We start from the raw sequence: 14,559 nt of genomic DNA on the forward strand, positions 1-14,559 counted from the left end.
CTGTTAGCTCCTCCCCCTTAGTCCTACCTTCACTTTGCTTTGAATGGATTGAGCTCTTGGTTCAGGTATAGAAGCTGGATAATTTTATGGCATCACAAATCCCTACAAATAAAAGCATCTCTAAAACAATACATTTTCTGACCAAAGCTGCTCCAAACAGAGTCAGGGTTTTGGTAGTTTGGAGTATTTAAAAACAAATTAACAATCAAATCAAAACTTTCAAGAAGAAAATGAGTTTTTGGATATGTGTTAATAACGTTCAAACGTGTGTGTATTTGAACGGTGATGTGACTGCTCAGTTTTGAACAAAGAGAATTTGAAAAACTGCTTATGGTTTCACATTTAACTTGAACGTCATAAATGCTGACGCATCACGTGAAAGTGCTGACATGCACAATATAATTCATGAAGCATTAGTGCGTGATAAATCATAAAGTTCGAGTCAACATAAAACATAATCAAAAACACAAACAAATGTGAATTTAGTTTGTATCCAGTGGCTTGTGGTGTATTTGGTGAGTGCAGCTGTATTTATTTTCTGATAAAATCTTCAGCTGGACAGAAAAGAAGGAAACTTGAACAGGACAGGAACAAAGTTTTATCGCACCACAATCTAATGTGTAAATCCAAGCATCCCTGTCTCCCCTGAGTCCTCCCAGGCTGCGCCTCTTTTTGGGAGACTATCTGTCTGTGGCTTTCTTCTTTTTGATGTTATCCCTGCTCTCCTTCTGCAGGCAGGCTGGGTTGGGTCCGGATTCCCCCACACTGCCTGCGGTTTTGCTTGGCTCTGTTGTCATCTCCGCTAAAACTTGTTTCCTCTCATACTGTTTTGACAGGCCGGGTTTCCACCGGGAGTCATCAATATTTTGCCAGGATTCGGTCCAACAGCAGGAGCTGCGATCGCTTCGCACATGGGCATAGACAAAGTGGCTTTCACAGGATCTACTGAGGTACTTTTCCCCTCACATCAGCGGCTGCTCGCTGCTTGCATTTGTCAACGAGCACGAGTGACAGTGACCAACATGTGCAGAGCATGAGGGCAGGCTGGCTAATTAGGGGATGTTGTGTGCCTGCACTGAAGTTTTAATGACAAACAAACGGGGTCTTTACATAAGTTACGTAGCCTGTCATTACTGCTTGTAAAAAGGCTTTGATTTTTTTTTTAATCTCGTACACAAATTTGTATTGTCAAGAATTAAAAAAATGTCTCTTTGAAAAGAGCAACTGACTGTTCTTCCTGCCTGCTGTTTTTGCCGCATTAACCACAACAGTGCTTTTCATTGAACTTTTAATAACATCCACATCCGGCAAACTATTGCTTTGGAGAAAAGGGAAGCAGTTAATCAGCGACCAAAGGTTTTACCATGCACCATGTTAGGTGCTGGGAGTTGTGGTCTGAACATTCCTGTGGATGAGCAGTGAGTGACGTAAAATACTCCATCCATCTATCCATCCATCCATCCATCCATTATCTTCCGCTTGTTTCGATGTTGGGTCGCGAGGGCAGCAGCTTGAGCAGGGAGGCCCAGAGCCCAAGAAAGCAATCCACCCTTTTCCGGTTGAGGGCCATGGCGTCAGATTTGGAGGTGCTGATTCTCATCCCAGCCGCTTCACACTCAGCTGCGAACCACTTCAGTGAGAGCTGAAGACGCCAACAGGACCACAACATCTGCAAAGAGCAGAGATGGAATCTTGAGGCCACCAAACCGGACTCCCACCGCACCCTGGCTGCACCGAGAAATTCTGTCCATAAAAGTTATGAACAGAATCAGTGACAACGGGCAGCCCTTGTGGAGTCCAACTCCCACCCTGAAGGGGTCCAACTTACTACCGGCAATGCGAACCAAACTCTCGCACTGATTGTATAGGGACCCAACAGCCTGTAGTAACGGGCCCCCAATCCCATTCTCTCGGAACACCCCCCACAGAGTACCCCGAGGAACACAGTCGAATGCCTTCTCCAAGTCCACAAAACACATGTAGACTGGATGGGCAAACTCCCATGACCCCTCAAGGACCTTAGTGAGAGTAAAAAGCTGGTCCAGTGTTCCACGGCCAGGATGGAACCCACATTGTTCCTCCTGGATCTGAGGTTCAACCAATGATTGGAGTAGCTTTTCCAGTATCCCTTAATAAACCTTACCAGGGAGGCTAAGGAGAGGGATGCCCCTGTAATTGGACATTGTAATTGGAGCGCACCCCACTTTTTGAAGAGGGGAACCACCACCCAGGTCTGCAAATCCAGTGGCACTGCCCCCAATGTCCATGCAATGTTGTCAACCAAGACAGCCCCACAGCATCCAGAGCCTTAAGGAAATCGGGGCGAATCTCATCCACCCCCCGGAGTCCAGCCACCATGTAGCTTTTTAACTACCTCAGCAACCTCAACCATGATTATGGACAGACCAACCCGAAGTCTCCCGACTCCACTTCCTCCATGGAAGACGTGCCGGTGGGATTGAGAAGGTCTGAGAAGTATTCCTTCCACCTCACAACAACATCACTGTTTGAGGTCAACAGCACCCCACCTTCACTGAACACAGAGTAGTAAAGTACTAGTAAGTATTAGTAAAGAGCTGCGTTCCCCTCCTCAGCTGCCTGATGGCTTTCCAGAATCTCCTCGGAGCCAACCAAGAGTCATTATCCACGACCTCACTGAACTCCTCCCACATCCGAGCTTTTGCTTCAGCAACAGCCAAGGACGCAGACCACTTGGCCCTTCAGCACTCCTCAGCTGCCTCCAGAGTCCAACCAGCCAACAAGGATCAATAGGACTCCTTCTTCAGCTTGACAGCCTCCCTAACCATGAAACCCGGTCGGGCTCAGCCCGAGTGAGCAACATGGGTTTGCCTTCCTGTGGGCCCACCACGTGCAGGAAGGGCCATATGAGTCGGGTGCATGACACCATGGGCAGTAGCCAAAGGTGGGGGCCTTGGGGCTGTGACCCTGGCTTACCAAAGCTGGCTCTTGGGACATGGAACGTAATCTCTCTGGCAGGGAAGGAGCCTGAGCTTGTGCATGAGGTCAAGAGGTACCGACTAGATATAGTTGGGCTCACCTCGACGCACAGCATGGGCTCTGGAACCAATCTCCTTGAGAGGGGCTGGACCTTATTCCACTCTGGAGTTGCCCATAGTGATGGTTTGCTGGGAACACCTGGCAGAAGAACTCGTTGGAAAGATCTTCAACTCTCTGGGAGAGCTTTAACAGCGTCCCAGCTGAGGTGGGGACATTGAGTCTGAGTGGTCCATTTTTCTGTGACTCAATTGTTGAAGTGGATGCCATGAGCTGTGGCCGCAAGGTTGTTGGTGCTTCTTGCAGTGGCCATCCTTGAACTCAATGGTGGACACCCCTGGGTAGAGACCCAGTCAGCAGGCACTTGCCAACGAGCCCCTCCCCCAGGCCTGGCTCCAGGGTGGGGCCCCAGTAATCCACGTCCGGGCAAGGGACACTGAGCTCCTTGCTGTTTTATGTCCATAAGAGTCTTTGGAATCACTCTTTGTCTGGCCGGTCACCTAGAACCAATCTGCCTTGGGAGATCCTTTAAACCATTTATAAACATCTGTCATTCAGCCCCCCCCCCCCATCCCCCACCACCTCCTCCCTCTGTTAAAACCATTTACAGCAAAACTGAGGTTTAATGAATATCAGTATGTTTCTTTAGTAAAGAAGTCATCTTTCTGGGGTGTTTTTAAACCATGTTGTGTTTTAGTCGTGTGTATGTGTGTGTTCTGCTACATCTGATGATCCCCTTCAGGAACAGACAGACATACACTGCAATTAGGAAGCACATAGATATAAAACTGAAACTGAAATTCTGTTCAGTGACGTTGATTGTTAAAAATATGAATATGCTTCTTTTTGTTGTCTATAAAATATTGATAAATATAAATGAAAGTGGGGTTTTAAACATGGTTGTGTAACGGCGTGTTAGGCTGGCACCACCTTAAAGGGGTCTGCTTTAATTTTAAACACAGTAAAACAAAATGTCTTAAAAAGACAACATCACACAAGTTTCAGAATTTTTTTTGAAAAACAAAAGTATTTATATATTATCATCCCCACAAAATTTGCCAAAGTGACAGCACAACAGTAAAAAAAAAAATCACAACAACTTGTCAAATAATTAACTTAAATTAAAAATTAACTTTGTTTTGATTGTGGAGCTGCCATCTAGCTGCTATCACTGGCATTGCTCCGTATCTAACAGAAACTTTGCACTAATTTACGTATTCACAATTCATAGGTTGAAGTTCAAATCAACAATAAAAATTTTGCAAAAAATAAAACACAGAAACAAAGATTTTATTTTCTGAGAAATTCTCTCAACTTCATCTAACAAAGTTAATTTAAGTCCTCTGGACGATTTCCTTTTGCTGAAAGGTTTTGTCTTTCAGTGCAGCACGGTGGCTCAGTTGGTAGAGCTGCTGCCTGTCAGCGAGCAGGTTTCCCCAGTTCAAATCCCGGCCTGGGCGCCTTTCTGAATGGAGTTTGCATGTTCTCTCCGTGCATGCGTGGGTTTTCTCTGGTTACGCCGACTTCCTCCCACAGACCAAAAACATGCATGTTAGGCTGACTGGTAACTCTAAATTGTGAGAGTGAATGGTTGTTTGTCTTGTTTGTCTTTATGTGTCCCCGTGACGGACTGGAGACCTGTCCAGGTGTCCCCTGCCTGCTCTCGCACAGTGATAGCTGGACATGGGCACCAGTGACCCCCGTGACCTGAAAAGGAAGAAGCGGGTAAAGATAATGGATGGATGGTTTCATCTCTCATCCAAAAGACTTTATCTGTTTGAGGAGCTGCAACAAACTTAGTCTTATAAATAGCACCTTCACATAGTGGATCAACCAGTTTGATGGTGCTCAGATGATTTCTGGAGTCCGCCCTTCCGCCTGCCGACTCATTTGAAACAGTCATGGCCAAAGTGGTTCAAAACATCAACATTAATGCTCAATAATCCAGGTAGAAAAATCCAACAAAGTTATTCCCGACTTAAGTTTGTTGGATTTTTCTACCTGGATTACTGAGCTTGAATCAGGGTATCTCTCAACTTCAGTTTGTGTGACTTAATTAGCGTTAACGAGTCAGAGTCGGACTGTGAGTTACTGCTCTGCAGAACAAGCTTCTCCTTTCAGGGTGTGGGTTGATGAAATAATTAAAGGTGGATTTTAAAGGGAAAAACTGACTGGGAGTTTAGCAGCCCACCATGTTTACTTTACCCTTGAATAAGCACACAAACATGTCCTTAGTCAGCCACTTTGTGTTTCCAATCAAAGACAGACAAATTGTGCAGCTTTGGTGCCAGCCACTGCACAGCAGATGACTCTGTTCATATCTTTTTACTGCATCACTTCTGGCCCTCAGGTACTGAAAGAATATGAGTCTTTGGAGATGGGGGCGTTTAAGCTTGGCCTCTGAGACGGTATTTTTCCACTTGATCTTGTCAGTTCTCTTGGACAATAAAAGAGTCTGTGTGAGTAACAGGAAGATGGATGCTTTCTGGTGGGTGTAGGATGGTCTGGGAACTGTGGGGATTTCACAGCTTCTTATCTGTCCACAAAGCAGTTTGTCAGAACAAGGAAATATCAGTTTAATACGCTAACTCATTGTAGATGTATTTTTTAAAACAATGATTATCTAACTTTCCAGTGGGAACACGAAAGTTTTTATGTATACAAAGTTCAACATTTTTTGGGGGGCAAAACTATAAACACTCACTGACACACAAAAAAAGTTAAGCAAGACAAAGTGATGGAAATAAAATGAAACTACACTTGTTGAAAGGTCACATGACTGTGTTTTAATAAACAATATCCGAACAAAAGGATAACAAACTTGGCTGTATAAACACTGCTGGCCCCGTGTTAGTGGGGTGTGACACCTCCTGAATACAAGTTCTGTGCAGACCAGAGTCAAACAGCTGCTGTATCCTCTCCTGCTGCAAGTCGGCCCACAGCTGTTGGAACCGGCCCACGAGGTCCAGCACATCGGCACTGCGTTGGAGTGAACGCTCAATCTGATCCCACACATGTTTTCTTGGAGAAGGACCTCACGGGAGGCTCTCGACATGATGCAGGCAGTCCACATTCACACGTGACGTGTTGCTGAAGGACTGGACACGGTGCTGTATAAAAATAAGACATGCAGACTCAAGATGTCCCTGACAGGTCTGTGATGTCAGGGTCTCCTCCAAATCATTATCAGAGGTGTTCTCTTAACGTTGCACACAAGCACCATGGTCATCTGTAGAAAAGCAGAGCAGAAATTCTTCTCTGGAAAGGATACATGTTCAATGGTTGTGATCATCTACGCCTCCCATGGCACAACTCCAAACACAGCTGTCTCTGCTCTGGTGTTAATAGCATCCCGCTCCATGGAACGATGAACCTTTAGTCTGTCTGATGTCAGTCATGATGTGGAATGATACAGTGTAAAATGTAAATGGTAAATGGACTGTACTTATATAGCGCCTTTCTGTCTTATCAAAACACTCAAAGCACTTTACATTACAATCTGTGCCCTCATTTACCTTTTCATACAGCCCTTTACTACAGTATATCTCTACAAAGCTAACTGAACAATCATTCTAAAGAGACTAATCAGTGCGTTATCACATTCATACACTGATGGGACACACATCGGAGGCAATGAGGGGTTCAGTCAGTGGTGTAGTCTACGTGATATGCAGGTATACTGAGTATATTCACTAAAAAAGCTTAAGAATTTCAGTATACCCACTTAAAAGTGCCCAATAATACATAACATAACGTAACAATCTGTCTGTATGCAGCACTTGTTTATTACATTCGCTTATCCAGCGAATTATTGTATAATTAATACTTCTGTACTCACTATTTAATACTTGAACATTTTTTGCTTTGATGCTGTTGTATAAATTCTATAACATGTTTTTAATACAAAGCCAACTGTTGTACAAAGTTTGTTGTTCATTTATTCAAATATAAGCATCAGAGAAATTTGGAAATGTTCAATATGCTTAAAAATCAAAAATAAATTGAGGATTACATTGTACTAAGCAGTGTACTTTGGTTTCTAAGCACAGTATACGGACTGACCGCGATAAAGTTTGTTTTACGTTGGATATTCACGCTCTGTGGCTTCAGCGGTGTCCAACATTCGATGTAAAACTAACTTTACCGCGGCATACCCACTACAAAAATGTAGACTACACCACTGGTTCAGTGTCTTGCCCATGGACACTTCGGCATGCAACTGCTGGTGGATTTGAACCCCCTACTCTTGCATTAGAGGACAACTGCTCTAACCACTCAGCCACAACCTCCAGGGTGTTGCAATTAGTCCAACGTGTGTGTCTGAAAGACAGGTGCACCTGTTACATTATTTTTGTAATGCTTAACACACAACACAGCATGACAAACCTGGTCCAACTTGGGGAAGTGGATTATTCATTATGGTTGTTATGATGGTCCCCTGTACTGATTAGTTCCATTGCTGGGCCACTGTGATACCTGTATGCACCACATGTTGGGCAATTGCACAACTTAATCGTGCGGCCTCATTCAAACCACAAAGCGACCACAAACTGTCAATGGTTGGTAAAGATACGTTGTAGGATGTCACTGAGCTGCGACTGTTAATGATTGGCAAACAGCATTCATGAGGGAGTCTCTGGATTATCTCGCAACATTTGAGAGATTCTCATTTTAAGTTGCTGAAGTTCGAAATCTTCCATCCATCCATCCATCCATCCATCCATCCATCCATCCATCCATCCATCCATCATCTTCCACTTGTTCCGAAGTCGGGTCACAGGGGCAGCAGCTTGAGCATTCATTCATTCAACCTTTATTTATACAGGTTAATCCCATTGAGCCTCGGGGACTAATTTATAAGAGAGACCCGATTGAGGAGGGAGGTAAATGGACTGCACTTATATAGTGCTTTTCTATCTTATCCAGATACTCAAAGCGCTTTACACTACAACCTGTGGCCTCATTTACCCATTCATACAGCACTCTACTAGATCTCTACAAAGCTAATTGAACAAATCATTCTAAAGAGACTAATCAGTGCTTTGAGATCACATTCATACACTGATGGGACACGCATCAAAGGCAATGAGGGGTTCAGTGTCTTGCCCAGGGACACTTGGGCATGTGACTGCTGGTGGATTTGAACCCCCAACTCTTGCATTGAAGGACGACTGCTCTAACCACTCAGCCACAGCCGAGGTCCAGACATCTCTTTCCATGGCCTCTTCCAGCTTTTCTGGGAGGACTCCAAAGCGTTCCCAGGCCAAGCAAGAGACGTAGTCTCTCCAGCGTGTCCTGGGTCTTCCCCAGGGTCTCCTCCCAGTCAGTCATGCCCGAAGCACCTCCCTAGGCAGGTGCACAGGCTCGAAATTCTTGTTGCTTGAATTTTGAACATGTTCTCTCAAAGTACTGTAGTTACAGAGTCATTGCAGACGTCTTGATTCCATCCCAAACCCTTCCTGATTTTGTCTCGGGCATCTCCAACCCATTTCAAGAGCTGTATTTTGACACCTGCAGAGGAGCAGGTGTCTGAAGTGTCATGCCAAAATGCACGCCAACAGATAAAATCATAAATGTGTTGGCCTCTCCAAGGTGGGAACAAAACTGGTTGTTTAAAGTGTGGCTGCATGGCTTACCGCCCACCTGGCTGCAAACACTCAGAATTCAGTAATACATATCTGAATGTTTGCAATGTTATAACAATATTGAGTAAAGTTTGGATCAGCAACTAGTCTCCAACAGTTGCAGCCCAGTGAGATACCACCTTAGTGCTGTCTCCTGACCTTCATTCACTGATTTGACTGCCAGAGGCTCCAGCAACGGTTGAATGATATCGCCCCACTCATCTTACACCAACTCATGCCCTCAGGTGCCTGTTTTAAACAGTTAATTAAATGATTTACGTGTTCATTGCTGTTCTTCATTTGGACCAAAGTCCATCCAAAACAGGTTAATTTCTTCTAGGTGCTAAACATTTCTTGTCCAAGGGTGTAAAATGTTTGATACTGGAAGACAATCTGTCTTGAAATTGAACTAATTCTTGTTGAACTCTTCTGTTCTCATTGTATCTGCTCCCCTTCGGGTCAATCCTGAGGAAACATGGTATTTCGTTTCACTGTTACGCCGATGATTCTCAGATTTATCTGCCTTTAAAACCAAACAGTTCCTGCTCCATCCACCCTTTGCTAAAATGTCTTGATGACATCAAGACTTGGATGGCTGCAAACTTCTTGAGTTTTAATGATCAGAAGACTGAGGTCATTGTGTTTAACCCAAGCTCTACCACTGTCACTGATCCTGTAAACCTGCACTCCCTTCAGCCTCATCTAAAGCAGTCGGTTACCAATCTCGGGGTAGTGTTAGACTCGGACTTTAAGTTTAATAAACAGATCAACTCTGTTCTACAAAAAGCTTATTTCAGCTGAGGCAAATAGCTAAGCTTAAGTCTGTTCTGTCCAGATCCGACCTTGAAAAACTAGTCCATGCATTTATTACTACCCGGCTGGACTACTGTAACTCACTTCACTTTCACGTCTCCAGCTCGTACAAAATGCTGCAGCTCGGCTTTTAACAGGAACTCGCAGGTTTGAGCACATTACTCCGGTTCTGTCCTCTCTTCACTGGCTTTCTGTGCGTGTCAGAGTTGATTTTAAAATTCTCCTGCTGACATTCAAGTGCATTAACGGCCTTGCACCATCATATCTCTCTGACCTTCTTCATCCTTATACTCCTCCTCGGGCTTTGAGATCATCAGACCAGATGTTTTTGACCGTACCAAAAACCAACTGAAGCTCAGAGGAGATGGAGCGTTTTCAGTCGTGGGCCCTAAACTCTGGAACAATCTACCCATCAACATTCGACAGGCCACCTCAGTCTCTATTTTTAAATCTCTCCTAAAAACACATCTGTACTCATTGACATTTAACACAGGGTGATCGGATTTAGATCTAGTTTTTCAATGATGCTGATTCTGTTTATGCTTTTGTTATTATTCCTATTCAACACAAGGTCATCAGATCTGATTTAGTATTTCATTGTTTCTGACTGAGTTTATGCTTTTTGTTATTATTTCCTTGACTTTTGACACAACGTGATCTGATTTAGTATTTCATTGTTTCTAATTATGTTTTCGGTTTTATATTTTTATTCCATGTGCTGTAAATATATCTTGTTACTTTTTATTTGATGATGTGATATTTTTGTTAAGCACTTTGGTAACAGTTTCTGTTTTAAATGTGCTCTATAAATAAATCTGACTTGACTTGACTAATGGTTGCATCAACATTTCATACATTTTTGGTTTCCATTTAGACTTTTGTGAGATGACAACCTTTTATGGACCATTTTTAATTTTGCTGTAGCTGCTCAACATAAAGTCCGAGTTTTGCTTTCACTTGGAGGTACCAGTAAGTGACTACTCCTTTAATTCAGCTTAAAATGAAGTCAAACAGTTTTATCCAGACGTGACGTTCTCCCTAAAACTCTTATCAAAGAATGCTGGTCTTTAAAAGTATTATTTATTGTTCTTGACTTTGGTTGACATCATCCGTGTTGATAAGAAGTGAAGCAGAAATATGGATAATAGGATGATAAGAAAAATCCCCTGTTGTTTTCCATACCAGAACACAGTAGCTGTTTCATACCAAACAAAATGTCCCAGTTGGATCAGGACACCACACAGCCACACACCTTGTTGTCTTTTCCTGCTTTCAATAGTAGATGACGTTCCAGGCTGAAACATTATTTTGTTTTTCTGTCACTGTCTCCAAAACAATGTAATGGATATTCTTTTTTTGTGTGTTTGTAAAACTCATGTTTCAGCAGGCTGCCCGGTGCATTCCTTGTTCGGAGCTAACCAGCATCTTTAACGTATTAAACGGTTGTGATTTACTGATCTGGCAGCAGGCCTATCTCTTTGAATAAACTCTAGATTTGTTTCCTCTGCTAGGTCGGCAAGCTGATCCAGGAGGCAGCAGGGAAAAGTAACCTGAAGAGGGTAACTCTGGAGCTGGGAGGAAAGAATCCCAACATCATATTTGCAGATGCAGACTGTAAGTTTTCAAGTAACCACAAGAACCAAGAGTTGTAAAGGGCCTTTTTGATCAATATTTCTGTGTTACAAGTAAATGCTTTTAAAATGTCTGGAACAGGGGTCTGCAACCTTTATGATCAAAAGAGCCATTTCTGCCTATTTGTACACTAAATACAGTAAAATGTCTATGGAGCTGCAAAACCTGCTAAAACTGTGATTATCAACTGGTGGCCCATGGCCCACTTCAAGCGTGTTGGAGGGGGCTTTTCTGGCCAGTAGATGTGATATCATGAAACTAGAATATCAAATTATTATTAATATTTATTGATAGTTTTATATTTTAGGGCAAAAGAAAAACTGGATTTATGTAAATAAGAAAATAAACATTTTTTTAACCAATTTTATAAAAATTCAAACACAAATATGAGGTCATTTGTGAGTTTTCTTTTGAATTGTGGAAGTATAAAGTATCCTATTATGACGTAATAAAGCATAAAGTTAAAATTTAGGCCAGTTTGTTGGACATCTAATTAAATTTAAAAATGAATATAAATACTTAGACTTTTTTTCCTTTAATTTTTATTGTCAAGTTGACTCACCATATTTATTCTCAGCAACTTGCTTTAAGGTATTCCTCCCAAAACATTTGGTGGATTTGAGAAAAAGACCACACCATGAGACTGGACGAGAGGTAAAAGATGTGGCTAACAAACTGCTAGCATGATGCAGTCAAGTTTTACTCCTTGTGTTAGTACTAGTATTCACATGTTGGCAAAAGAAATGACCAGAAAACTGCTAAAACTAGCTATTTCTTGTTGTTGGTATGACCAATAGACTTCAGTTTTATGTTAATTTTGGTCAAAACTTAAGAGCCACTGCAGAGAGACCAAAGATCCACAGGTTGCAGACCCCTGGTCTGGAAGTTCATGAAATTTTGGATGTTCACCAGAAGTGTAATAATTTATATGTTTACATTGATGCCCAGTGAAAATAGAAAGTGGTGGGTTTTTTTTTTTAAATGACCATTTTCACTTCATTCCCCTCAAATGTATTCAGAAATAGCTTAACACTTTGAAGTGAATCTAAGCAAAACTCCACAATGCAGCATTTATTCAAACCACTTATGAAGCTGATTTTCTATTCTTCCTTTCAAATGATCTACAGATGGGTCAAGCTCACCAGTGGAGCTGGTGTCATTACAGAACCCACAGTTTATGTTTTGACCACCCGCTCCCATCACAAGTAACATTTCAGTGCGGAAAATAAGTATTTGAACACCCTGCGACTTTGCAAGTTCTCCCACTTAGAAATCATGGAGGGGTCTGAAATTTTCATCTTAGGTGCAGATCCACTGTGAGAGACATAATCTAAAAAAAAAAAATAATCTGGAAATCACAATGTATGATGTTTTTAAATAATTTATTTCTGTGTTACTGCTGCAAATATGTATTTGAACACCTGTGAAAATCAATGTTAATATTTGGTGCAGTATCTTTGTTTGCAGTTACAGAGGTCAAAGGTTTCCTGTAGTTCTTCACCAGGTTTACTGCAGCAGAGATTTTGGTCCATTCCTCCACAGATCTTCTCTAGATCAGCAGGTTTCTGGGCTGTCGCTGTGAAACAGAGTTTGAGCTCCCTCCAAAGATTTTCTGTAGGGTTTAGGTCTGGAGACTGGCTAGGTCACTCCAGAACCTTGATGTGCTTCTTACAGAGCCACTCCTTGCTTCTCCTGGCTGTGTGCTTCGGGTCATTGTGATGTTGGAAGAACCAGCCACGACCCATCTTCAATGCTCTAACTGAGGGAAGGAGGTTGTTCCACAACATCTCACAACACATGGCCCCGGTCATCCTCTCCGTAATACAGTGCAGTCGTCCTGTCCCATGTGCAGAAAAACTCCCCCAAAGCATGATGCTTCCACCCCCATGCTTCACAGTAGGGATGGTGTTTTTGGGATGGTACTCATCATTCTTCGTCCTTCAAACACGGCGAGTGGAATTAAGACAATAAATTTCTATTTTGGTCTCATCTGACCACAGAACTTTCTCCCATGACTCCTCTGGATCATCCAAATGGTCATGGACAAGCTTCAGACTGGTCTGGACGTGCGCTGGTTTAAGCAGGGGAACCTTCCTTGCCATGCATGATTTTAAACTGTGAGGTCTTAGTGTATTACCCACAGTAACCATGGAAACAGTGGTGCCAGCTCTCTTCGGGTCATTGACCAGCTCCTCCGTGTAGTTCTGGGCTGATTCCTCACCTTTCTTAGGATCACTGACACTCCACGAGGTGAGATCTTGCATGGAGCCCCAGTCCGAGGGAGATGGACAGTCATGTTTAGCTTCTTCCATTTTCTAATAATTGCTCCAACAGTTGATCTTTTTTCACCAAGCTGCTTGACAATTGCCCCGTAGCTCTTTCCAGCCTTGTGGAGGTCTAGGGTTTTGTCTCTGGTGTGTGTGGACAGCTCTTTGGTCTTAGCCATGTTAGTAGTTGGAGTGTTACTGATTGTGTGGGGTGGACCGGTGTCTTCATGCAGCTAACGACCTCAAACAGGTGCTTCTGATTTAGAACAATAAGTGGAGTGGAGGTGGACTTTTTAGAGGAGGACTAACAGGTCTTTGAGGACCAGAATTGTTGCTGATTGGCAGCTGTTCAAATACTTATTTTCAGCAGTAACACACAAATAAATTATTTAAAAAATCATACATTGTGATTTCTGGATATTTTTTTTTAGGTTATGTCTCTCACAGTGGACATGCACCTAAGATGAAACTTTCAGACCCCTCCATGATTTCTACATGGGAGAACTTGCAAAGTTGCAGGGTGTTCAAATACTTATTTTCCTCACTGTTTCTGACACGAGGACCAATGAGGGGTGCAGAGGGTGCTGCAGCACACCCCGGTGGATAGCAAAAGACATGGATGCTCTCTAAATGTAGGAAAATAAAGAAAATATGTTAACTGCAATAACTTGTAATTTATATAATTAAATGACATTGATGTTTTGCTGCCAGTAAGTTATGGAAATATGGCGTTCTGAAGAAAAGTTGCTCAGTGATTGTTAAAAATGTCTTGGAGAGTCTCAGAGAAGGAACTTTTTCAATCAGTGGTTTCCAAAATTAAGGCAACAACGCTGAACCAATGTCACAAAAGTTTTAAATTACATTTAAAAATCTTTTGCATACAATACTACATGACATTTTGTACCAGAGTTAATAGTCAATAAATAAACAAAGACACTAAAATGATGGTTGGAGCTGTTAGTTTGCTACAACTCTTTAACTTGATTGATCTAATCACCATTTTTTAATGTTTCTTCCAGGGATAGTTCAGGTTGTAGAGTTATTTAACTGGTTTGAAGCTGAACGGGTTGGGAACCAGTTTTAAATTGTTCAGTTTTGCTAATGAAAGTTTTAAATAAACGCCATGTCCATTTTCATGAAACGTGCAAAAAAAAAAAAAAAACAACCCACATATTTTGTATTATAGGACCTACAAACAATTATATATA

The 14,559-nt window shown here is 42.4% G+C and overlaps 1 protein-coding gene across 1 annotated transcript in view; it reads left to right on the forward strand.

Moving 5' to 3' along the window:
- Positions 1 to 830: 830 nt before the first annotated feature.
- Positions 831 to 14,559, forward strand: part of aldh1a2 (aldehyde dehydrogenase 1 family, member A2) — a gene marked incomplete at its 5' end in the record, with an annotated part of 21,118 nt that continues 7,389 nt past the window's right edge. Inside the window, 2 exon segments of the mRNA XM_037695960.1 lie at positions 831 to 950; positions 10,964 to 11,066. Of these exon segments, the coding sequence (XP_037551888.1) occupies positions 831 to 950; positions 10,964 to 11,066 (223 nt within the window).

Source organism: Nematolebias whitei, chromosome 2, assembly GCF_014905685.2.
Source record: "Nematolebias whitei isolate Nwh7 chromosome 2, NemWhi1, whole genome shotgun sequence".
In the NCBI taxonomy this organism is placed as follows: Eukaryota; Metazoa; Chordata; class Actinopteri; order Cyprinodontiformes; family Rivulidae; genus Nematolebias; species Nematolebias whitei.